This window comes from Cnephaeus nilssonii, assembly GCF_951640355.1.
Source record: "Cnephaeus nilssonii genome assembly, chromosome: 20".
Lineage (NCBI taxonomy): Eukaryota > Metazoa > Chordata > Mammalia > Chiroptera > Vespertilionidae > Cnephaeus > Cnephaeus nilssonii.
In genome coordinates this window covers 31,447,838-31,473,578 of record NC_137091.1, presented here as the reverse complement: position 1 = coordinate 31,473,578, position 25,741 = coordinate 31,447,838, and the positions used below count along the sequence as shown (strand labels likewise).

Sequence of the window (25,741 nt, the reverse complement as noted above, 5' to 3'; positions counted from 1 at the left end):
AGTACAGGGGTCCCACCCACCAGCATGCCACATCTCTCTTACCCACCAGCTGCCTCTCTGGGCTACTGCATGGCACTCATGCCAGGGCAATCTTGCTTTGCTGACCTGCAGGGCTGGGTGGGCCTAGCTCCCATCCAAATAGCACAGAGGGACCAGGAGCCATGCTTGCCTGGAGATGAGCCAGCACAGGGCGGGGCCTTCACTCTCTGGTGCTCTGAGGGACCATCAGCCTCCCCAAGGGCTGGGAGCAGGAAGCCCCCACACCTGCTGCTGCAGGACAGACGTTACTCTAAGTAGTCAGCGTATCAGTCAGGCTGGGCTAACGGCTGTAACAAATAGGCCCAACGACAGACAATGGCTCAGATGAAACAGACATTTATTTCTTGTTCATGTAAAGTCAAATCCAGGTGTTCCTGAAACAGGAACCACACAATGACCACAACTGACTGCTGGCCTCACAAAGAGGCCTCCTGGGCCCAATGTCTTCGGAGTTACTCAGCACATCTAGGAGATGTTCTTGTAGAAACAAATAAGCAAACACCAAATCTGATCAAGCCTCTTGGTCTAACGGCCACTTTCAGGAAATCCACAGAGGAACGTATTACACACGCCAAAGGCACTCAGCAAAACCCAGACTGCACAATTCTATTGGACAAACAAACTGGTTGTCTCAACAAAAAATTGCAAGGAAAAAAGGCAGGGAGGGAACCTAGAGCTTAAAATAGATCTAAGAGGCACATCAACCAATGACAACATATACACTGAGTGGCCAGATTATTATGATCTCTGAACGCATAATAATCTGCCCACTCAGTGCGTGTGTGTGTGTGTGTGTGTGTGTGTGTGTGTGTGTGTGTGTAATTAGAGGCCTGGTGCATGAATTCGTGCATGGGTGGGTCCAGCCAGCCTGGCCAGGGGAGGAGACATGGGCGGTTGGCCAGCCTTCCTGCTGGTCGAACTCCTGGTTGAGGGGACAATTTGCATATTAGCCTTTTATTATATAGGATATACACTGAGTGGCCAGATTATTATGCGTTCAGAGATCTTAATAATCTGGCCACTCAGTGTAGATCTTATGTTAACCCTGATTTAAAGAAATAATTAAACATGAGGCAGCCAGCAGGATGAGAATGAGAAGGGTGGCAGGATTTTTAATGATATTAGGTATTGCGTTATTTTTTAGGTGAGATGCTATCAATGTCATGTTTTTATTTCTAAATTTTTTAAAAATATTTTTTTATTGCTTTCAGATGGGAAGGGAGAGGGGGAGAGAGAGATAGAAACATCAATGATGAGAATCATTGATTGGCTGCCTCCTGCATGCCCCCTACTGGGGATTGAGCCTGCAACTGAGAATCAAACTGTGACCTGGTTCATGGGTCGATTCTCAGCCACTGAGCTACGCTGACTGGGCTATTTCTAAATTATTTTTTACCTATTATCAATGGAATGGTATGATGCCTGAAATTTGCTTTGAAAGTAACCTTGGGGGAGGGTGGGAGGGTAAAAAAAAAAAAAAAAGATGAGTCATGAGCTCCTAATGGTTCAAGCCAGGTGAGTGGCCCATGGTGTTCATTATTAGACTCCTCTCTCCACTTTTGTACATGTTTGAAAATTTCCATAATACAGAGTAAAAATAAAATAAAGTAAACGGCACACCCATGTTCACAGCAGCATTATTCACAATAGCCAAAAGATGTAAGTAAACTGAGTGTCTGTCGATGGGTGAATGGATAAACAAACGGCTGTATCTCCAGACAATGATTCTCTAATGTTAAAAAGGAATGAAGCAGCCCTGGCCAGTATGGCTCAGTTGGTTGGGCATCAGCCCAAGCACCAAAAGGTTGCAGGTTCAATTCCCTGTCAGGGCACGTGCCTGGGTTTTGGGCTCAATCCCCAGTAAGGGGCATGCCAGAGGCAGCTGATTGATGTCTCGCCCTCAAATAGTTGTTTCTATCTCTCTCTCTCTCTCCCTCTCCCTTCCATTCTCTCTAAAAATCAATTTAAAAAACTTTATAAAATAAGGAATAACATTGACACTTGCCCTAACATAGATGAACCTTGAGGACAGTATGCTAAGTGAGATAAGCCCGTCACAAAAGTCAAATACTGTATGATTCCGCTCATAGGAGGTACCTGGCGCAGTCCGATTCACAGAGATGGCTGCCAGGGGCTGGTGAGGGAAGGCAGAGTTAGTGTTCGATGGGAACCGAGTTTCCGTTCGGGAAACAGAAGTGCTGTGGACGGATGGTAGTGATGGCTGCACAAGGTTGTGAATGTGTTTAATACCACTGAACTGTACACTTAAAAATAGTTAAGATGGTGAAGTTTATGTTATGTGTATTTTACCACAATTTAAAAAAAAACTTAATGTTCCTCATTGGCCGTGGCTCTCCTACAGGTGGCGACTCAGGACCCAGGTGTCTTTGATACTCAACACTGGCTTCCAAGGCGCCACGAAGCCGAGAAGCCAGAGGGGAAGGTCACAGAGCACAGGGCCACCTCACCCTCGGGGAGGCCAGAGACGCCATCCAGCTGTGCGCCGGGGAGAAGGGGACTGGACTGGTGGGCCGAGAGCCAGCCCCGCACAGTCATGCTGGACCCAGCAACCAGGGGGTGCAGAGGAACGGAGCCTGGTTTTGCCTGAAGTTTCCTTGTTGCCCCGAGTACATTCCTACTCAAGGCCGTTTTCGAAATAGCAAGTGATGAATCTGCCGGAGTCAGAAGGGAGCGGTGCAGTGTGGGCCTGGTCCCTGTGAAGGTGTGATACTCCCCGTGTAGCTCCAGAGACGCGGTAAAGAGCACAGAGCAACAGCAGCGAAGGGGCATGACAGGAACAGGCCCGTGTCTGGGCACTGCCTGCGTCGTTTCCCGGGGCCACTGCTACCAACTGGCACGCAGTCCTGGAGGCCAGGAGTCTGAAACCCAGGTGTGGGCAGGGCCACACTCCCCACTGAGGCTCTAGAGGAGGGTCCTCCCTAGCTAGTTTGGCTCAGTGAATAGAGCGACGGCCTGCAGACTCTTCCAGTGCCTCTTCCAGTGCCTGGGGGATTCTAGGTGCCCCTTGGTTTGTGGCCACATCCCTCCCATCTGCCTCTCCACATGGCCTTCTTAGGAGGACACCTGTCACTGGGTTAGGGTCCGCCCTACTCCAGTCTGCCCTCATCTTAAACTAAATCTGCAAAGACCCTACTTCCAGCTAAGGCCACACCTGAGGTTCTGGGTGGATGTGAATTTGGGGGGGCACTGTTCAGCCCCAGCCAGGCCCCATGATAAGTACTGTGCTCTCACCAGTCCCAAGAAGGGGTGTTCTTATCCATTTACCATGGGGGGTGGGGGGATGAGGCCGGAGTAGCTGGGACTCTAACACCTACAGTCCTGTTCCCCCCATCCAGGGGCCCAGGGCTGGGAGTGGGGGCTCAAGGGAAGAGAGAGTGGGGCCCAGAGAGGCCGAGGTGAGATGGGAGAGAGAAAGACACCCTCTTGCCTCCCTGACACTCTTTTGACCACCCAGGTGCCTCGGTGGCATCCCAAGGTTCAGGAAGGGGTCAGGGTCCAAGCAGCATCAGTCTCTCTTGCTCGAGGCACTCACATCAGGGAGGGCTCTTTTAACCCCTCTAAAGAGAGCTCACCGGGACCTTCGGGCAGGAGGGACGGGTCTGGTCGTCAGTGTAGAGCAAATGCAGGTGACAGGGAAGAAGACACAAATATTTATTAAAAACCTAAGTTTCGGCCCTAGCTGGTTTGGCTCAGTGGATAGAGGATCGGCCTGCAGACTGAAAGGTCCCGGGTACATCAGTTGCAGGCTCCTTCCCGGCCTGGGCCCTGGTCAGGGTGAGTGCAGGAGGCAACCAATCAACGTGTTTCTCTCACAGCGATGTTTCTCTCTGTCCTTCCCTCTCTCTTCCACTCTCTCTAAAAATCAATGGGAAAATATCCTCGGGTAAGGATTAAAAAAAAAAAAAAAAAAAAAAAAAGACAGCCCTAGCTAGTTTGGCTCAGTGAATAGAGCGACGGCCTGCAGACTGAAGGGTCCTCAGTTCGATTCCGGTTGAGGGCACATGCCTGGGTTGCGGGCTCGATCCCCAGTAGAGGGCGTGCAGGAGGCAGCTGGTCAATGATGCTCTCTCATAATTGATGTTTCTATCTCTGTCTCCCTCTCCCTTCCTCTCTGAAATAAAATAAGTAAATAAATAAATGAATATATTAAAATACACACACACAAAACCCCAAGTTGTGAACAGTTCTCCAAAGAAGGTGCACGTGGCCAATAAGCACATGTGTGCGTACACACACACACACACACACACACACACACACAAGATGCTCAACATCACTTGCTATTGGGGAAATGAAAATCAAAACCACAAGGAGACGCCACTGCACACCCACCAGGATGGCTAGAATTAAAGTCAGACAACTGGCTGGGTGGCTCAGTTGGTTGGAGCGTTGTACCGTACATCATAAAGGTTGTGGGTTCAATTCCCAGTCAGGGCACATACCCAGGTTGCGAGTTCAATCCCAGTCTGGGTATGTATGGGAGGCAACTGACTGATGCTTCTTTCTCACATCAATGTTTCTCTCTCTCTCTCCTTTCCTCTCTCTCTAAAATCAACTTAAAAAATCTTCATTGATTTCAGAGAGGAAGGGAAAAGGAGAGATAGAAACATAAATGATGAGAGAGAATCATTGATCAGCTGCCTCCTGCACACCCCCTACTGGGGATGGAGCCTGCAACCCAGGCATGTGTCCTGACTAGGAATTGAGCATCGACCTCTTGGCTCATAAGTAGTGCTCAACCACTGAGCCACACCAGCTGGGCTCTAAAATCAATTAATAAAACATATCCTCAGGTAAGGATTTTAAAAAAAAGTCAGACAACAACAAGTGTTGGTGAGAATGTGAACAGACTGGAACCCACCCTCACTGCTGATAGGAACACAAAATAGGGCAGCCGATGTGGAAAACAGTGTGGCAGTACCTCAAAAAGTAGCAATTCCACTCCCGGGTTTATAGCCAAGAGAACGGAAAACATCCACACAAAAACGTCCACAGAAGGATTATTCATAATAGACAAAAGTGGAAACAACTCGAATGCCCATTAGTGGGCGAGTGGATAAAGAAAAGGTGTTCTATCCATTCCACGGAATATAACTCAGCCATAAAAAGAGATGAAGCTCTGACACATGCCACAACATGGGTAAACCTTGAAAACATAACAAAGTCAGCATCAAATGAGCACATATTGTGTGATCCCACTTATACGAAACTAGGGGCCCTGTGCACGAATTCGTGCACCTTGAAAGGAACTGTGGGACATGAGGCTGTGGTAGGCACAGGGGCGGGTCTTGGCCCATCCTCTGCACCTCCGCCCGGCCCCTCCCACTGCTCCCCTGGTCCCCTGTCTGCCAGCAGCCCCATTCCCACCGCCACCACTCCCACCTGCTGATGGCGCCGGCCCCGCTTGCACCGCTGATGGTGCAGAGCAATTGGGGCAGGCGCCAGCAGTGGGTGAGAGCTGCGGCTGCTGCCCCAATCACCCCTCAGGAGCAGGGGGAGGTGGAGAAGCCCTTGGGTGATCAGGGCAGGCAGCCGCTGCTCACACCCTCTTATGGCGCTGAAGCGAGCAGCAGCTCCAGTGCTGGAAGTGTGAGCGCCAGGGGGGACCATGGTGCATGGGAGCAAAGAATTTTCAGTAACCACCAGAGGCTCGTCCCGATGACAGCGACTGGCGCCCCACCTTGGTCTGGCGACCCCGCTCACCTGCTCCACCATCCCGCCACGGCCGATGCCCACCATGGTCTGTGCACACCCCCTGGTGGTCCGTGCACGTCATAGTGACCGATTGTTCGGTTGTTCTGCTGTTCGGTCTATTTGCATATTAGCCTTTTATTATATAGGATGTCTAGCATAGGCAATTCACAGAGGGTGTAGGTTTGTAGTTGCAGGGGCCTGGCGGGAGGGTGATGAGGAGTGACTGCTAACGGGTTTCTTTAGGGAATAAAATGTTCTGAAAGTAGATAGTGGTTGCACAACTCTGTGAATATACTAAAAACCACTGAATTGAACTACCAAGCAAAATAGAGACAGACTCATAGACTGAGAGCAGGCAGACAGCTCTGGTGGATTGGGGGTGGGAGGGGGGCTGTTAGGAGAGAGTGGGGAGAAGTGACTAGAAAAGAAAAAAGAGAGAACTCATGGACATGAACAACAGTGTAGACACTGGGAAGGGGTGGGGGCGGTGGAAGAGGGCATAGAGGAGATGAATGGTGATGGAAAAAATAAATTAGAAAAAAACCAAAATAATAAAATGGTACACTTTAAAAGGGTGATTCTTATGGTATGTGAATTCATCTCAATAAAAACAAAGCAACGGCCGAAACCGGTTTGGCTCGGTGGATAGAGCATTGGCTTGCGGACTGAAGGGTCCCAGGTTCGATTCCGGTCAAGGGCATGTACCTTGGTTTCGGGCACATCCCCAGTAGGGGTTGTGCAGGAGGCAGCTGATGGATGTTTCTCTATCATTGATGTTTCTGACTCTCTATCCCTCTCTCTTCCTCTCTGTAAAAAATCAATAAAATATATTATTTAAAAAAAAAGCAACGGAGGAACTTCTATTTTTTCTCGTAGACGTGCATAAATGAATCCCTACACGGCTCCCTTCTGAAGTCTGTTTGCCCAGCATCCCCCATTAGGGACTAACCCTCCCCGACTCTGTGTCCTAATTGGGTGTCAGTCAGGGTGTCTGTCCTCTGATCACCCCCGCACATTTGTGGTGGGTACATGACTCAGCCTGGTCAATCAGAAAATCCCATCCCTCGTGGGCAGTGAGTGGGCAGGAGACTCCAGCGGAGACAACAGCCTTTCCAGGTCAGTGCTATCCAGGTGCTGGGAGGAATCGGACTTTCCTTGCCCCCAGGATAGAGAGCTGTAAGCGTTCTGTGAGAACAACCCTGCTGGTCTTTCCTACCACATACACAGACCACCTGCTGGAGGATGAAATTAACACAGGGAGGAAAGCAGAACAGAGAGAGGAAGAGGAAGATAGGGCCCTGACACGATCTGAACCCTGACCCAGCGAGAATGAGAGCCAATACGATGCCTCCCTGTTTGACCTAGTTTGAGCTCTGATTCTGTTACTTGCAACTGAGTCCTGATTAATAGAGACAAATCACATTTTACACAGACATAGGTTTGGAGAAAACCTCAAGTGGTCAAAATCACCTCTAGTTATACATGTAGGGGTTCTGCTTTACAAAATACACAGATCTTTCACACAATGGAAACTAAGCTCAGTGAGAGGTTCCCATTTCCCATCTTGTTCCTGCCAGACCTGCCTCTGTTTCTCCCTCCTGCCTCCAAGCTGGTAGGGTTGAACCGTAACTCTAATGCTCCAATGGTGTGACTTCTCTGGGCACGAGGCAGCTGGCAGAGGGTGAGCTGGGATGAATGACCCACTGCCTGGCAGAGACCATTAATGGGTCTTAGAGGCAAGTGGCCATCTAGGGCAAAGTCTGGGGTGGTGGTGGTGGAGGGGACCTGACAACAAACAAAGCCTGGACCTCATCTTGGAGGAGTGGCTGGACATTTTGAGAATAGTGACATCTGTAAGCAGTGGTGGGTTCTTTCAGTAACTGAGATAACACCCCTTCCATCTCACCAAACCACCTGTAAAGTCCATCACATACATCCCTGCCGGTGTAGGTCCTTTTTCCTGGGAAATTCATGCTCATAAAAAAGCCTGGGAATGCTGGTGCAATGCCCACAAGATTGGAGGCACCATGCATGAGCACTCGAGAACCTGAGAATCAAATAAATTTGGGGGTAGGGGGATGGGGTTTGAGCTAAATCTGGGCTGTCCAGGTGAGTAGGAAGTCCTGATCCAAGCTCTCTGGAGGGCAGGCTTGATTCCAGAGGCAGGAGCTGCGATTTACAGAGTTGAGATGAAGAAACAGGAAGAAAGGCATTTGCAACCACCAGAACAGCCTGGCTGTGGGGCAGTGTGCCCCACAGTGGGCTTGAATGGACCCCCAAATTTGCATCCACCAGGGACCTCAGAGTGTGACCTTATTGGGAACAAAATCTTTCCAGATACAATTAAGATAAGGTCATACTAGATTAGGATGAGTCCTAAATCCAGTGATGCGTTCTTATAAGAGAAGACACAGAGACACAGAGAGGAGGAGGCCACGTGAAAATACAGGTAGAGATGGAAGTGATGTGGCCACAAGCCAAGGAATGCCTGCAGCCACCAAGAGATTGAAGAGGCAGGAAGGATCCCTTCCTAGAGCTTTGAGAGGGAGCAGCTCTACCAACACCTTGATTTTGGACTTCTGGCCTCCAGGACTGTGAGAGAATAAATTTCTGTTGTTTTAGGCCCCCAGTGTATGGCACTTGGCAATGGCAGCCCCAGGACACTCACACAGAGATGATCAGGATTGTCTCAAAAAGGAACAATGGTCCAGTGTAGCTGGAGCTCATGGTGTGTGGGGACGAGCACAGTGAAGACACTCCTTTCTTCCTTCAAGAACTACCCACCGAATCAGTAAGCTGAATCAGTAAGCTATTTCCACGTTAGTGCCGTGTAACAATCCCCCCAACAAGAGTAAGTGGCTTAAAATAATCGTTTATTTCATGCTCATGCATCTGAGTCATCCCAAGGGCCCCTCATCCTCAGGGACGGCAGGGGTGGGGGGTGGGGTTTAGGGGGGGGTAATGGGTGCTCCCAAAGCATGTTGTCATGACATTGGCAGAAGTACAAGAGGGGCGAGCATGCAAGAATACAAAGCCTCCCAGGGCCTCAGCGTGCGAGTGGAACATCATCACTGACATCCCATTCCACCGAACAAAGGCCCGAGTGGGCGGGCTGAAAAGTCACAGGGCAAAGGGCGTGGGCCCAGCGTCAGGAAGAGGAATCAGGGCCAACGGTGAAATCTACCACAGCACCTTCGGGCGCCCCGCGGGACTGAAGTGAACTTAAAGGGAATGAAGCAAGCTTCTCAGATCTGACAAGTGTGGATATGGCTGTCCCAGGCACCGAGGGCGCCGTTTCACTCAGGTGGGGAAACGGAGGCCTGGTGACTGCCAAGGAGTCGAAGGCAGGGAAGTCCTTTCCACGCCCGTCTCCCTGCCTGTCTAACATGTCACGGGAAAGTCAACCAGGCGTCCTATCTTTCCTTGAGATATCGTTACCCTTCACAACAACCCCACTGGACATGCACTATCTTCACCCCATTTTACAGAGTGGAAAACGAAGGCCCAGGGAGTTGACGCACCTTGTCTAAGGCCAGAGAGGCAAGAACAGCAGCACCGCTTACCATTTCTCTCAAGGATGGAGAAGAAATGGACTCCGGCTGCAACCGGATGGCTTGGAGTTCGACTTACAGGAAAAATCCCCACAGTCACCAAGTCTGGGGACTCATCCAGGGCCTCCCTCCGGGGCCTTGTAAAAGGCACCAGCTTCTCTTGGGAAGAAGGGAGCGCAGGGAAGGACAGATTAAAGGCTCCACAGCCCCTGGGCCTAGTCTGGGCCCCAGGACCCCTGGCCCAGGGTTGTCCTGGGCACAGCCAGCACAGGGCTGGCTCCCTGTTGCCTCACGTCACCCAAGGTGCTTCCAAGTGCCAAGTGGGAAAGCTGCCTGTGGGTGAGTCAGAGGCTCTGTGCATTCTGTCTAACAAGTGGCAGAGTGAAGTGGGCCAGATCCTCATTGCATGTGACAGCCCGCATCCCCCGACCCCGTGCTCAAGGGTGAGACACAGTGGGGTGAGGACCAGAGATGGTGGAGGTGGAGGTGGAGGCAGGAGCCGGCTCCTCAAGTCCCAAGCCCCCGACCTGCCAACCCCTGAGAAGCACCATAGAGATGCCAGACACAGGCCCAAGGTCACGAGTTCCTGGATCTCTGGGAAGGAATCCAAGGTTTGTGGGCACGCCCAGCCCCGGGGCAGCAGGTTCTCACCCCCAGCCGAGCCCTCGGCTGGCCCTGCATCTGGTCATTTCCCAGGATCTCGCACCCACCGAGTCTTTGCTTCTCTGTTTTTGCCTGTTTGTTTGTTTTTTTATGTCCAGAGGGCAGAGTTGGAACAGATGGCTGTCACCCGTGTGACATGTGGCTGGCCCTCCCCCTGAGGCAGGAAGCTGCATGTACCCTGCACAGAGGGCCCAATTCCACAGGATCTGGAAGCAGGGCTGCAAAGCAGGCTACCTGGTGGGGCAGGAAAGCGATGGGCATGCCCATTCTAGGCGGACGGCAGGGGAACACGGCGGTGGCATGCCCTGTCTTCAGCCAGAACGGGAGTGCATGGATTCCTATGGAGCTGTGGCAAGTCTCCGCATGCTCAGTGGCTTCATATCATAATACACTCGGCTCATCTTCCAGTTCTGGAGGTCAGAGGGCCAACTGAACCTACTGGGGCTGAGATCAAGGTGTTGGCAGGGTTGTTTCCTTCTGGAAGCTCCAGGGGAGAATCTGTGTCTTATGTTTCTCAGCTGCTAGGGGCCGCCTGCATTCTTAGCTTGTGGCCACATCACTCCAAGCTCTACTTGCATCATTCCAGCTCCTTCCTACTCTGGCCCTCCTGTCTTCCTCTAATAAGGACCCTGTGATTACAATGACCTGCCTCCCCCCACACCCAGATAATCCTGTATAATCCCCTCACCTCAAAATCTTAATTTAATCACTCTGCCAAGTCCCTTTATGCCATGGACGGGGACGGCCACAGAGTCCAGGATGTAGGACATGGACCTCTTTGGGGGCTATTAGCAGCCCACCTCAGGGAGAAACCCCTCGGGGGCACAGCCATTGTCAAGGCCACCCACCACCTCCTCCTGCAGGCCTCCATCCCAGCCACGGTAAACTGGCGTGGCCTTTTCCCCAAGCAATGTGGCAGCATCTCCCACAGACTTTAAATCCACCCACCTCTCAGCCAGCAGTGCCTGCTCTGGGAGACCACGGTGCAAACATACCCACGCCAGCAGCAAGGTGGGTGGACAAGGATAGTCTCTGCTGCCTTATTTGAAAGACTGAAAGATCAGACGCATCCAAAACATCGACAAATAGAGTAAGGGTTGGACCAACATGGGGCATTCCGTAGCCATTAGAGAAACATACAAGTCTAGATATGCTGATATGTAAAGATGTCCTTGATGTGAGTGAGGAGAAAAGCAAAACAGGTTATAAAACAACACCACGGACAGTGCAATTCCATTACATACAAGGAATCATGAATGTATGACATACCTATCTGCCTATATGTTGAAAAGACTGTAATTTCCTGTGTCAACAGAAGAAACATTCAAACCTGTAGAGAAATTTTGTGAGTTTATTTGAGCCAAACTGTCAACAATTGCCGGGAAGCAAAATATTAATGGACTGAAATAATGCTCCGGAGAATGACAGTTTTGCATCTTATTTTATACATTACAATCAAAGGAGAAGGTGTAAGTGGGTTGCATGAAATCCACTTGTGACAGATTGGGGAGGCAGGAGAAAGCAAAGTGGGGAAACCTTTGGGATTGGGTAGTAAGTAAAATGATAGACATATTTCTTTTATATAGTTGATGCAGGATAGTTGACAGTCAACAATTAACTAAATAACAATGCGGGGGGGGGGAGGGGGGATTTGTGGTCTCTGCAGAGCAGTGCCTGTACTTTGAGGCGTCTGGAAAAAGGAAAATTACTTTGACATTCCAATGATGTATTATCTAGACACAAAAAGGCAATAGATAGACTCAGTTAAGGCAAAGGTTGCCCGTTGTCAGGGAAGATACCGGCCTGGGACATGACTATCTGCCATGACCTGCTTTTAGTTAAAAAAGTTTTAATTTCAGACCATCCTTTGTGGTGACTTTAGGTCTCTGAGTTTGCAAGGCCGCCACGCAGGCTTCCCCTGAGCTTGTCAGGTCAGCATGTGGCCCCTTTTCATCCACACCTGTAAGGAGATGAGCAGGTCCCGGTGGGACACAGTTACTTCATTCCAATCTGTTTTGTTGTTTTAAGATTGTACAAGAAGACCTTCCCTGAGCAGGGCGCACCTGAGGCGTGTACATCAAATCTTTCCCATTCTAGTGGCAACGCTGTCATTGGAGAATATTCCTAAAGAGTCAGCCAACACCCCCATATTTATGACTGGGGGGGGGGGTCCCTGAATTTAGCCCAGGTCTGAAGGGGCTGAGAGATGGAGCAGGGCAGAAGGCAGTCTCCAGGTCTAGTCCTGGCTGAGACTCGGCACTGCCCTCTAATACAGGGGGTCTAGCTCTAGGTCGTAACACCCACTGGGCCCACTTTCCTGCCTTGCTGGCAGAGGTGGCCCCCATCCTTCAGAGGGCCGGCCTGCCTGCCTAGCGTGAGGGTTCTGAGTGCAACGATCAATTAGCCATGTCTGCCACGGTTGCAGGAGGGAGGAACGGCTGCCAATGTGCCAAGAATTTGTCATTTCCCATCTAAATGCCTATCAAGGTCCCTCCTGGCTCCACCTGCCTGGGATTCTGCTCACTCAGCAAAGCATCACAAGACAAGGCATCAGCTGAGAGCCGGCCCAAGGGCCTGTTGCTACAGCCCTGTCAACTGCCATGGCGACCTCAATGCACAGGAGCAGGTGTCCTCCTCCGGCCAACCATCTCCGGGAAGGCTCCCGCCTCCACCAGGACAGACAGATGCCCTCTGCACCCGAGGCCTCTCAGCCCAGCCCTGCCTCCTGCCCACACACCCATGTTCATCTGCGCTGCTCCCAGGGTAACAAGAGCTCCTCGAAAAGCACAGCTGTCCGTGTCTGCCTCCTCCTCACCCCCAAGCACAGCGAACGGTCACTCCCAGGAAGCTGAGCTGGCTCCAAGCTCTAGGCTGCGGGTTGAGCGCCAGGGGGAAGCCAGGCCAAGAAGTGGGGGGGCGGAGATGCAGAGGGTTTGGAGCATCATCCTGCCCCGCGTGTTCTAGAGATCTGTCCCCCACCACTCCAGCCACACAATCAACCCAAAGAGCAAGTTCAGGAGCCAACCTGGTCGCCTGCAGGGTCTCTGGGGGCGGGGGTGGTGGTGAGCAGGAGTGTTGCACACAGTGAGCTCTCATCCTCACCTTCATAAACACCCCCCTGCCTGGGTGAGTGCTACACAGGACACACACACACCGTCTGGTGTGATCCCCACAACACGGGACCCCAGGGGCAATTGACCTGCACCACCCTCTGCAGAATCGGTGACCCGCCCACGGCCACAGAGCACCTCTGTGGGATGTCGGGGCCCAGGCACTACGACACTGACCTAAACCTCAGGAGCAAACAGTTCTCTCTCCCATGAACTTTGACAGAAGGTGCTGCCTTGCTGGACCCAGGAGGGTCCACCTCGCACCTCGAGAATCTGTGGGCACCAAGGGGCAAGCGGGACCCCAGGGTCCCCTTGGAAAGGAGTGATCACTCAGCTATGGCAACCGCTGCTCCCTATGAGCTTGACCCAGTCATCCCGTGCCCCAAGGTGGCCATGGCACTGCCATACCTCCGGGTCCCCAGAACCAAAGGAAGTAGCCTTTGTCCTTGACAATGAAAGTGGGGCCGAAGCAGTTATACATTCATTCATTCCAAACTATTACACAGACGCTATGCTGCTAAGCCACATAGCGTCCCAGGCTCCAGTGACTCAACAGTGACTCCCTGGCCTGGGGAGTTCATGTTCCAATAGAATGGAGTCAGTACATGATAATAAACACCTCCTCCCCTCAGCTCTTTACCACTCAGCAAAACCCTCTGACCTCTCTTCACAGTAACGTTTGAGATAAATCACAGAGGAGGCAGAGAGAGGGGGTCCCAGCTAAAGGAACACCACCAGATTCCCAAGTAACTCTCCCAGGGTCTGTAGGGTCCAGGAGATCCTGGGTTTCACAGCAGCCAGCACCCTCCCTGCCTGGCTCTGGGCAGACATAGCTAGCCGATCCCAGCACTCTCTCCCTCGGCACTGGGTGCAGTGTCAGACAACCTGCTCAAGCATGAACCATCAAACCCAGGACACTGCTGGACGTCCTGGGGCCACCACACGGAGGTAGGAAAGAGAGAGACAAACAGGCCACCGTGTGCCCTGACTGGCCCCCAGCTTGACTCTGAACAGTACCTTCATCTGTTTTATACCTGGGGGAGCTGTAAGGGTTTGCACGACAAAGGGCTCTGTGACGAAAAGGTAAAGTGTGAGAACCTCTGCACCAGGTGTTCTCCATGCCTCTTGCATCTCTAGTTTATATTTTGATTCCCAACCAGACCACAGGCTGGACCAGGACCTCTGCTGAGCAACAGCTGATGGCCATTAGGTTTCATCTTCCAGCCCAGCACCTAGGAGCACTGTGATCGACTAGTTATGTCTGCCACGGGTGAGGCAAGGGGTGAGAAGCAGCAGGTGCAAAGGTGACTATTTGCTATCTGGGTAGAAGATACTTCATAAAAGTGTCCCGAGTGCATGAAGGCAAGAGAGGTCTTTACCTGCGGTCCATCCGAATACAGGCAGCTTACAGCAGTTAGCTGAGTGTGCCCCTGAGTTTCCCACTTGGCTGGGACTTAACTTGGCTGGGTGGCAGGGCAGAATGGAGTACAACACAGCCCATCTCTGATGGGGGTTCACAATTTGGGGAAGAGGACCCCAGAGGAGGAAGTCACAGGTGAAGGACGGCGGCGCCTTCTGCTCTGATCTCAACTCATCCAGATCAACCCGCCTGGTACACCTGCCCCTCCCTCTCCTCTCACACCGAAGACCCTGTCAGGGCACCCTCCACCTTCTGCCTCTGCCGCAGGCACAGCTGTGAGCGTCTCCTCTCCGCGGTGGCCTCCCGTGAGAGAGGAGAGCCGTGGTTCTAGGGGCAGCATCCTGGGGGCTCCTCAGGAATGCAGGTTCTTAGGTACCCACCTGCCGAATCAGAAGCTCTGGAGGTAGGGCCCAGCCATTTGCATCTTACACGCCTTCGGAGGGTGCTGAGCCCGCCTGGGAATCACCTAGAGACGCGAAGGGCTCCGCAGCCCGGGCACTCAGCATCTCGGGGCGGCCAGCATGTGTCTGCGCACCGCAGGCAGTTCCAGCACACAAGGGGCAGGGGCGGCGAGGCTTGGGAACCTGCTGCAGACCCTGTCCCAGGAGGAATCCCAGCTCCCCCTTAGCTGTGTGGCCAGTCCCCGGCCCTTAGCCACCGTGGGCCTCTCTGAAATGGAGGGAATGGGACCACCTCTCAGCACTCAAACTCGGTGAGACCCCCATTTCACAAGAAAGCCTGTGTCCCCCTCCTAGCAGCAGCTGCCCCAGGCGCTCTGAGGAGGACACACCAAACCGTGTCTCTCTGATTCAGCTCAGTAACCCACGCCCAGCCGGCCACCGCTCCCTTGTTGCCTGGCGGTCTCTTTCTTTGGCGATGACAGTGACCAGAGTCCACCCGGGGCCAGCCACGGCGCAGCCCCACGGGGCCGCCGTGCCACTTTCACCCTCCAGTGGAGGGTGGGCCTGGGCCTTGGGGGCACTGACCCAGCCGTCCATCTGCTGCTTTGTTCTCGAGGACGCAGCCTCTGTTCCCTCCTTTTTTTTCCAAATCTAAGCTCATTGAGAAAATGCAGGACGAGCAACTCCACCCGCAGCCTGGAACGAGCCTCAGTCTCATGCCCATCGTGGCAACCAAGGACACTGTCACTTCCGGCCTCCAAGGAGCAACCTGGGCACCAGGAGCAGCACGACCAGGTCACACGCGTGGATGTGCAGACATGCCCCCTTCCCTGCAAGGCCGGGAGCTGCAGGGAGGGGAGGCCTGGCATGGCTCAGGACGGGGGGGGGTGGGGGGTGGGGGGGGGAGGTTTCGAGGAGCACACCGGGCTCCACACGGGAGGGCTGTGTATGTTGCTCCTCCCGTCCTTCGTTTCCTTAATGGAACCAGCACCCCCCTATCCCCATTTCTGGGGGATTTTTTCAGAGAATTCGTCACTCCTAAGAAGTTCGCCGGGTCATCAGACTCTAAAATTAAACCAGTTCCGTGTCCACTGAATGCTGCGCTTCTGCCTCCCAGGCCCTTGGCCGCGAGCTAACCTGCAGCCAGACGGGAGCGGGCACGAGCACCCCAAATCTTGGACAATCCTGGGGCCTGCCCTGTAACTGCTTCTTGTCCACTGAGGTCAACAAAACAAACATAATACGAATGGTAAAAAGATAAACGCTGAAAGGAAAGAAACAGGGCAAAATGCCAACCAGAGTCTCTAGTGACATAGCAGACCAGACCTGATGTCGTTTTTCTCCTTTTCCACTCTATTTTCCAATTTTCCTGTATGGGGCACGGGCTACACTTATAATGGGAAAAGTAACGATTGAACCTAAACTGATCCTAAAATACCAGGTGAGTAGTCATAAATGCCGCTCCTATTTATTTCTGTTGCCCGACCATGTCTGGGGGAGTCGAGGGGTGCACAGAGCAATTCTGACCTCCGTGTCCAGGGAGTAATGCCGTTTTTCTTTCGGCCTCTTGGAATGGATTTCGTCTGCCTCTGAAGCCTCGGAGGCTGTGAGTGGCAGGTACTCTGCCAACCACATTTTTGTTCTTCCACTGTGGACCAAAGGTCACCGAAAACCAGAACCAAATGAGCTAACGTTTTAATTAAGTGACGAGGTTGGGAAGGTCTGAGCATCCTGAGCCAGGCGCTTTCCTGGAGTAAGTCTAGGCTGGCCCTGGCTGGGAACACAGAATCATCCAGAAAGACGCCGCTCCTAGAAGCCTCCTGTCTGGGCACCCTGAGGGACCAAAAGCAGTCCCAGACCCCTGTCCCAACGCCCAGGACTCTCAGGGCACCCAAGGGCCCTGCCCTGACCCAGGAAAGCAAACGGATGGTGAAAGCTCCTTGCTAACTCCGTCAGGGACTGTTCCTTTCGAAGCCAGGAGTGTGGCGACCTGGGGCCCTGGGTTTCAACAGGGAAGCTTCCTTCAACCTGCGGCAGGCACCTGCCATGTTCCTGCTGCCCACAGCCTCCCACAGCCTCACCGGGACCACATCCGGGCTTACACGCTTACCTCTGCAGCTCCCAGGGAGACCCTCCCTCGGCACCCACTCTTCCAGCTCTGAAGCCCCCACCCCTGCACCAATACCAAAGACACCGCAAAATCCAACATGGTGCCCACCCACATCAACTCCAGACCCACTGCTTAAGGTCCACCCGCCCTGCCGACCCCAAACCCAAAGTCCTGAACCCCATTCAGAACAGCTGCTGGCCCGCAGCACCAAGTCTCGCCGGGCGCCTACGGCCGATCTGTCCAGTTGGTGCTGTCTCCCAGGGCCCAGGGACAGTCTGGGCTGGAGGCCAGATGGCCAGGGCAGCTTTCACCCTCCTCCCACGTCCCAGCAATGCTGGGCACTCCATGCCCAGCTGGGAATGCGGCCACGGTGGCATTGCACCTTTCTCTTAGCCGGCACCATCTTACGCATCTTACCAGCAGAATGGCCCACCGTCTGCATCCATCAACATTTTACATTCAACACCGGCATATGACATAGACAAAGGAGATACTGCTCTGTTTAAGGAGGGGCAATATGACCGAGAACCTCTCAGATCAACCATTTCCTTGCCTCACCTCTGAGAACCTCTGAGGAACCCCAGGGTTCCCAGGGGCATACTTTGAGAAATGCCAGTGTAGGCTTCTAACCGGGCAGCATGACTGGTCAGACCCGGCCCAGCTGGCAACTCAGAACCACCCTGCTGCCCATGCCACCCCCTCACCGTCCTACCTGGAGGCTGCAATCTCCGCCTTCTGCTTGGCAATGGTGGCAGCCCGCTCAGCCGCTTCCACAGCCCGGTCCACCTTCTCCCGGATCTTGCTGGCACGCAGCGGGATGAGGTTCTTGCGCTTGCCGCTCACGAGGATGTTCTGCTTGTACTTGCCCTCCTCTTTGGTGCCGTCGGGGAAGGTCATGCAGCCGTAGCCGTGCCGCCGGTTGCTGGCCCACTCGCCCTCGTACTTGAGCCCGTCGGAGCGCTGGCTCACGCCGAAGCCCGCCCGCTTGTCATTCTTCCACTCGCCCACGTAGGTCTCGGTGGTGGTGGCGTCGATGTCGTCCTCGATGACCGACAGCTCGGCCTCGCCCTCGCCCAGGCTGATGGTGGAGTGGATGTCGCTGGCCGTGGAGCTGACCGTGCTCATGCCCGCCTCGCTGCGGAACGAGCTCTGCTTGCTACGCTGGCTGGCCAGGCTGCTCTTGGACTCCGACTTGCGCAGCTTCAGCCCGCTCAGCAGCGAGCGCCGGAACAGCCCCTTCTTCTTGCTCTTGAGGATCTCCGAGTCGCTGTGGGCCACGAGCACGAAGCCCCCTCGGGACACGGCCGGGGAGCCGGCCACCGCTGGGGAGGCGTCCGGGTGCAGCGCCGCGCCGTTGGTGTGCTCACTGCGCAGGGAGTTGATGGATGTCCTCAGGGGCGAGCGGATGACCGCCGCCATGCCGTAGGGGACACTCTGCCGCACACCATAGCCTTGGCGCATGCCGCCGACCCACTGGCCCTGGTAGGTCCCTGTGGAGACAGAGGAGAAAGGGTGAGCTCCCCAAGGCAGTGATGGAGGACGGGCACCTTACACGGTGGACAGAGACCCCGATGGTCCTCCTATCTTGGGACAACGCAGTGCGGTTAACAGACTCACTGTGGTGCGTTTTTACAACTTATATCACTCATGGTTATTTTTAAGGACACGTCCATCCTGCTTCCCGCACTTGCTTTTTGTCCTCTCCCTTAGAAGTTGGGGAGGGAGACGGGAGGCCAGGAGTCGGTGGTACACAGTCAGGAGCACAGAGTCAAGAGTAAAACTGGAGCGCTCCACCTCCACATGGGCCGAAGGCCCCCCAGAGAAGACCGGAGGGACGCAGTGAAGAAGAACGCAGAAGCGCATCCCGGTGAGCGGCAGCTTCAGGGACACAGATCTGGGCTGCAAACAGCACGGAGGAGACTAACTTCCCTACGGCCAGCGGTATCCGAGAGGAGTCTGGGAGAGCACTCGGCGGGACACCTTTAACTGCACGGGGACCTTAGTGCTTCAAGACCTTAAGGCTTGAACTTGGCCGGCCTGATGTCCCCAAAAGAACCAAAAGGAGGGACTTGAAGAGATCTTGGTCACATTCCTAGCAGCACTTTTCACAACAGCCAACAGGTGGGAACAACCCAAGTGCCCACCGAAGCATGCGTGAGCTAACAAAGTGGGATCTAGCCACACGGGGAATGTTATTCAGCCCTAAAAAAGGAAAAATTTTGGCCCAGGCTATAACATGGATGAACCTTGAGGACATTATGCTGAGTGAAATAAGCCAGTCACAAAAGGCCAAAAACTATATTATTCTGTTTACATGAAGTATTTAGAATAGTTAGACTCATAAAAACAGAAAGCAGAATTGGTAATTGCCAGGGCTGGTGGGAGAGAGAAATGGGGTTGTTTAATGGAAACAGAGTTTCTGTTTGAGGTGATGTAAAAGTTTTGAAACTAGCCGAAACCGGTTTGGCTCAGTGGATAGAGCGTCGGTCTGCGGACTGAAGGGTCCCGGGTTCAATTCCCGTCAGGGGCATGTACATTGGTTGCGGGCACATCCCCGGTGGGGGGTGTGCAGGAGGCAGCTGGTCGATGTATCTCTCTCATCGATGTTTCTAGCTCTCTATCCCTCTCCCTTTCTCTCTGTGAAAAATCAATAAAATATATTTTTTTAAAAAAAGTTTTGAAACTAGAGGTGGTGGTTGTGTAACACTGTGAATGTAATTAAGGCCACTGAACTGTGATTAAAATGGCATGTTTTTTTGTTATCTATATCTTACCATAACAAAAGTGAAAGAAAAATAAATCAGGAAAACTGAGCTCATATTCTTGCTCTACATATGGCTGTGTGACTTGAGGCAAGTTTCTGGACCTCTCTGACCCTCAGTTTCCTTATCTATAATAGGAGTCTAAAATTCCTCATATTATGTGTCATTGTGAGAATGAAATGACTCAGCATGGTGCCATATGTGAAGTCAACCTCAATCTGCATCTGTCCTATGTGTTATTAGAATTATTACCAGGCCTTAGCAAAGCACTAATGAGGGGGACATTCTACCTACCTGGTAAGGGCTTTGGGTGAGAATGAGGGGGAGGGGAAGGGGGAGGGTTCCTGTCCCATTACTCTTCTAACTTACTATAGCAGAGGCTTAAGAGACTACAAATCAGAGGCTAAAACTTGCCAATATACAGGTTTTTATTTGTCCCATACAGCATTTTTATAAAAAACTGGAATTGACTGCCAACATTTCAAATTCAAGAGATTTCACATAAAAGTTCAGATCTCTTGTTTCTCCTAAAAAGTGCAAGATCTAGCCGCCCTGGGTCTTTATTTTCAGACGGTAAAATGGACCGAAGTGCAGCAATAGTTGGCCCATCTAGGTAGGCACACCCCATCCAGTTTGCCCCACTCCCCACTACGCCCTGCTCTCTCCCACCTAGGCCACCTCCTTTCTTTACCTGTCCTGCATTGGAGGCAAAATCCAAACTAAGTGTGGAATCCAAACACGTGGTCCCCAATGATCTGTCACTGATTAGTCACCACTCCGCACGGCCATCACCCCCAAGTCAGAACCGGTCCTGGCCACGCATGGGCTTCTCTGTCTCTGAGACCTCGTCCACACAGCCTGTGCTTACTCAAAATCCCCACCCCTACCATTCAAATCACACCCAGCCCAGCTGGCACCCCCTTCTCAGTAGCAGCTGGGCGAACACTCCAGCCCACAGGGCTCCCCACCCAGCAGCCGCAGCATCGGGCCTGCATCCACACTCCATGGGGGACTCAGGAGAGGGCCTGAATGCATCTTCCCTGCTCAACCAGATTACAAGCTCCCCAGGGGGAATGGGCCTTGCGTTCTAGACACCTCCTTCTTCACACGACACAAACCTGGACCTTGGAGGAGGATGTGCAGACAGCCCGGAAGGGGCCAGGGCCCCAGCACCCGAGAGCCCTCTGCTCCAGCAGAAGCAGCCTGGCCATTTAAAGTGGCCCCGCCCCAGGTGTCTTCTAGGAGCAGAGCCTGAGACCACATCCTTGTGCACGTGATTCGTAAGCGGAGGGGGCACAGGGAGGGAGGGAGGGCATGGGGGAGCCAAGAGGGGGTGGTCTCAGCTGGACACCGCCTCAGCCTGACAACGTAGGGGGCTGAACGGAATTCATCCCACCCTGAGGCGAGGAGGTTAGACTTCTGAACCCCCAAAGGTGGGGTTGGGGCACAGGGCGAGGCAGCTAGGTAGGGCGTAGGCCCATGGCCATCAACACTGGAAGCTACCCCTGACTTGGGGCACTCTCTGCCCTCCTCCCCCTCAGGCGGCATGGCCCGTGCTGGGCAGAGCGCACCTTCTCCCCAAGGAGGCAGTGCGCCTCCATGCCCACAGCACCCTCTGCACCAGCACCCCAGGATCAGCCAACTGGCTGCCAGCAGAGGACAGTCGTGGAGGGCCAGGCCAAGGCAGTGGCTGGCTGTGTCACTCAGCATCCCAGCGTGGCCCACACTGGGCGGAGACTCCAAGGCTTGCCTCGGTCCACGGTTACAAGGAAGGCTCTGCGACCCCGTGGCTTCTCCCCTGCCTGGGTGTGAGGCGGCCCGTGGGAAGCTGGCCCTGAACAAGGCCAGACGGCCGCCTAGACAGTGGTCTTTCTGCAGCCCCTCAAGCTGGCAACGGGCTGCCATGGCAAGGACTCTCACCTCCAAAGCTCATTCCTGCCTTACTGCCCCTTCTACTTGTGAGCTGGGGGTGGGGCTGCCAGATAAAACGCAGCACGCCAGGTTAAATCTGCATTTCACATGAACAACGCACACTTTGCTAGGGGACACTGCATGGGACAGACCTATACTAGGGAAGATCGGGCAGGTGATCTGAAATTCAAATTTAGCTAGCCACCCCATAGGTTATTTTGCTGAATATGGCCACCCCACTGGAACCTCCCAAGACGACACCTGGGTTTTGCCGAGGTTGGGGTGCTAAGGATGCAGCCCCTCCCAAACCGAGGATCCCCTGCAAAGGAAGGAGACCAACCACCTGCCCCCACACCGCTGCTTCCCCTCAAAGGAGGCTGGACTTACAGGTCAGGATGGAGTGGAAGTTAAAGAGCAAAGGGCGACCTTCATAATGGACGACCTTCCAGACAAAGCCGGGGCTGCTGTGAGCGAAGCCCGGGTCCCGGGTGCCAGAGGGAAGCCGGCGCTGGCAGCCGGGGGAAGGAAAGCCTACTCCTGCACGAATTTCGTGCATCGGGCCTCTAGTGTATATATAATTTAAAACTCTCAAAAACGAGACAGAGAGGAGCTGATCAAGTTCTAGGGGCTCTTGAGAGCAGAGCCAGGGTCCCGGGCTTTCAAACAAGCTCCTGTGGCCAAAGGGTCCTGCCGGGCGGGCCACCCAGAGGTGCTGGGGCTCTGGGAGAGCGGAGCCCGCAGCCTGGGGACTTAGGCTTATCCTCCTGCATGATGGAGGTGACACCTGTGCCACACGCAGGTCCAAATCCTGTAGCACGCACATAAGGCGCTGGGCGGGAGGGGCGGCTAGGCCTGCCCGCCCAGAGTCTGCAGCCTTGTTGTCTTTGCATTTTTGCTCCCCGTGGGAACATATCTCTGATTTCATAACTGACGTCAGTAAGAAAATGGATTGAGTTATACAAAACACCCTCCAGATGAGCTCTGCTGAGACTGCCCTGGGCGGCCGGCCTCATGGCTCCACAGCAAGGGAGGCAAAGAGCAAGAGGGAGAATGCAGGCCAGCTCAGCAAGGAGACGGCTGCAGGAGCCGATCCCGCCCAAGGAAGGCTCCTGGGGCATCTGGGCCGGCCCTCGGCCCTCGTGGGGCCTCCTCTCATGTTACCTTTCTCTCTCTCGTTGAGGAGGGTGGGGAGGGAGCTCCCTATTGCCCAGAACACCAGCAAGACCTGGACAGAAGCTCTGAGTGGACTCAGATGAGGAAATAAACCTCCCTAAACCGTGCCTGTCAAAGGCCCACTGGAATGATCCAGGCCGCGGGGAAGAGCAGACGAGGCAAGACCACCAGTGGATCTCACACTGGAAAAGCACCAACATCCCCCCACCCCCACCAGGCATGTTGAGCCCAAGTTTCCGACCCCACAGGGTGGTGCACGCAAGCATCTGCATTCCTAACGAGCTCCCAGGCAAGGCGACGCTGTGCTCTGGGGACCCCACTCCGAGTTCCACTCCAGCACCTGGCACAGCAGCACCTGGCTTGTGTGGGCACCAGTGTTGTTTGGTTCTAAATCTGAAAACCAGAGCTCTGGGCCAGAGCACGGCCTGGCCAGCTGAGATCTGGCCTCAACCCCAGCGCCGGCATATTGGGTAGTGTGGAGGTCAGCTGTGGCCAAGGTACCTGCGTCTGCCTCGGGCCTGCGCCATCTCACACACACTCTTATTTTCCTCCTCTGCAGCCCCTACCCATCAGCTGAAGTTCTGGAGCCTTCACCACAGGCCCAGAGAACCAGCCTCATGGAAAATGCAGTCCCACTATGTGCTGGCCTCCAGAGTGGCCTGGAGATGCCTGGCCAGATGAAATGGGCTCTGACCCTTGCAGCACCAGGCCCTTTGCGCATGTGAGACTTGGCCACGAGAACCCCATGTTGAAGGGCATCCCCCCCCCCCCCCCGCGGGTTAACAGACGGCATTTACAAAGCTCCAGGCCCCCTGTTTCACAGCTGGGCCAACGCCCTTTACCCCGCCTTCCTATCTCATCCGTCCCAACGGTGGGCAGAGGGGCCGTGTGACCAGGATGAAGATGTACCAAGTAGTTCTTCATTCTTCCTTTTGCTTCACAGTTCAACTGGGAAGTGGTTTTCCCAGACACTGTGGGCACAGATGTCAGAGTAAACTTCATCCACAGTTAGAAAGACCACCCACAGCAACTTCCCCGCGCGAGGGCCACCCCCGAATCGCCAGGCCAGCAGGACTCTGAAGTGACCAGTGAGGAAGCTATTGCTTCCCAAGTGTCCCTGAAGATAAGATGGAAGTCACCTGTTGTGTTTTTATGCTTTTAAAAAGAGAGAGGGGGAGAAATACATGTTCCGAGGCCCCGCCTCTGACCTAATGAACCAGGATGGCAGGGGTGACCAGGGGGCCTGTCACGGTCACAGCCCCCCGGTAACTCTTCTCATCAGGGCATCCTGGGTGTTAGGGATGCGGAAAAGGAAGATCAGGAGGTGAAGCAACTAGTTCAAGGTCAGGGGCAGCAGAGCCAGGGTAGCAGCATCATGGCGCAGGTGGTGTCCAATGTTCTGGAACCTTCCTTAGTTTGCACTGTATCCTGGACCTATCGCCACCTTTTCTACGTCATTAATAATGGTTGCAACTAGTACAACACGTGAACGTGCCACAGTCCTACAAATTACAAGCCAAATTACTGTCCTGCGAATACTTAGGTAGTTCTCGTTTTTGATAGCGAATCTTTGTACGTAATATTAAGTTATATCCTTGGATAAATTCCTAGAATGAAACTGCTTGGTCAAAAGGAAGATTTTAAAGAAGGTTTTTTTATAAATTGCCCTTGGAAAAGACCACATAAGAGTGATTATTTTCCCCACATCATCACCAACACCGGAAAGCATCACTTTTAAAAATCTGTTTTAGCGGGCTCTGAAGAGTTATAGCTAGTGGAATTTGTTATGGGATGAACTATGTCCCCCCAAATCCATATGTTGGAATCCTAACCCCTGGTACCATAGGATGTACCCACATTTGGAGATAAGGTCTTTAAAGAAATGATTAAGATAAAATGAGGTTGTTAGGCAATGAGCACATGAAAAGATGCTCAACATCACTGATCATGAGGGAAATGCAAGTCAAAACCACACTGAGTACCACCTTACACCCACTATAATGGCTGCTATCACAGAACAAAAACCAGAAACAAGTGCTGGAGAGGATGTGGAGAAGCAGGAACCCATGTGTACTGCTGGTGGGAGCATAAAATAGTTCACCTACTGTGGAAAAGCCTGACAGTTCCTCAAGAAATTAAACATAGAATTGCCATATGATGCAGCAATTCCACTTCTGGGCATATATCCCCCCAAAATGAAAGCAGGGTCTCAAAGAGATATTTGCACACTCACTATTCACGACAGCCAAGAAGTGCAAGCAACCGAAGTGTCCACGGAAGGATAAATGGATAAAGCAAATGTGTCCATCCATGCAATGGACTATTTCTCAGCCTTAAAATGGAAGAAATTCTGTCACACACTACAACACAAATCAATCTTGAGAACATTATACTAAGAAAATAAGCCAGATACAAAAAGACAATTAGTGTATGATTCCACTTACATGAGGTACTTAGAGCAGTACAGAGAGTAGGAAGATGGTGCCAGGGGTTGGGGGAAGGGAGCTGGGGAATTATTATTTAATGGGCACAGCGTTTCAGTTTTACCAGATGAAAAGCTTTCTGGAGATGGATGGGTGACGGCTGCACGACATTCTGAATGTATTTAAAAACAGTTAAGCCCTGGCTGGTGTGGCTCAGTAGTGACTGGGGATCGTGTGGGAGGCAACCAGTCAATGTGTCTCTCTCACATCGATGTTTCTCTCTCTTTCCCCCTCTCTTCCCCTGCCTTACTCCTTTCCGCTCTTTAAAAATCAATGGAAAAAATATCCTTGGGTGAGGGTTTACATAAATAAATAAATAAACCAGTTAAGATAATAAATTTTATGTTATGTGTATTGTACCACTATTTTAAAAAGAGACCACCAGGGCTCTGGCCGGTGTTGC

General features: G+C 53.0%; 1 protein-coding gene across 1 annotated transcript in view; it reads right to left on the bottom strand.

The window, feature by feature from the left end:
* JPH3 (junctophilin 3) overlaps nucleotides 1–25,741 on the bottom strand; it is a gene marked incomplete at its 5' end in the record, with an annotated part of 86,631 nt that overhangs the window by 43,481 nt on the left and 17,409 nt on the right. Inside the window, one exon of the mRNA XM_079799319.1 lies at nucleotides 17,722–18,499. Within this exon, the coding sequence (XP_079655445.1) occupies nucleotides 17,722–18,499 (778 nt within the window). The remainder of the gene's footprint in view (nucleotides 1–17,721; nucleotides 18,500–25,741) is intronic.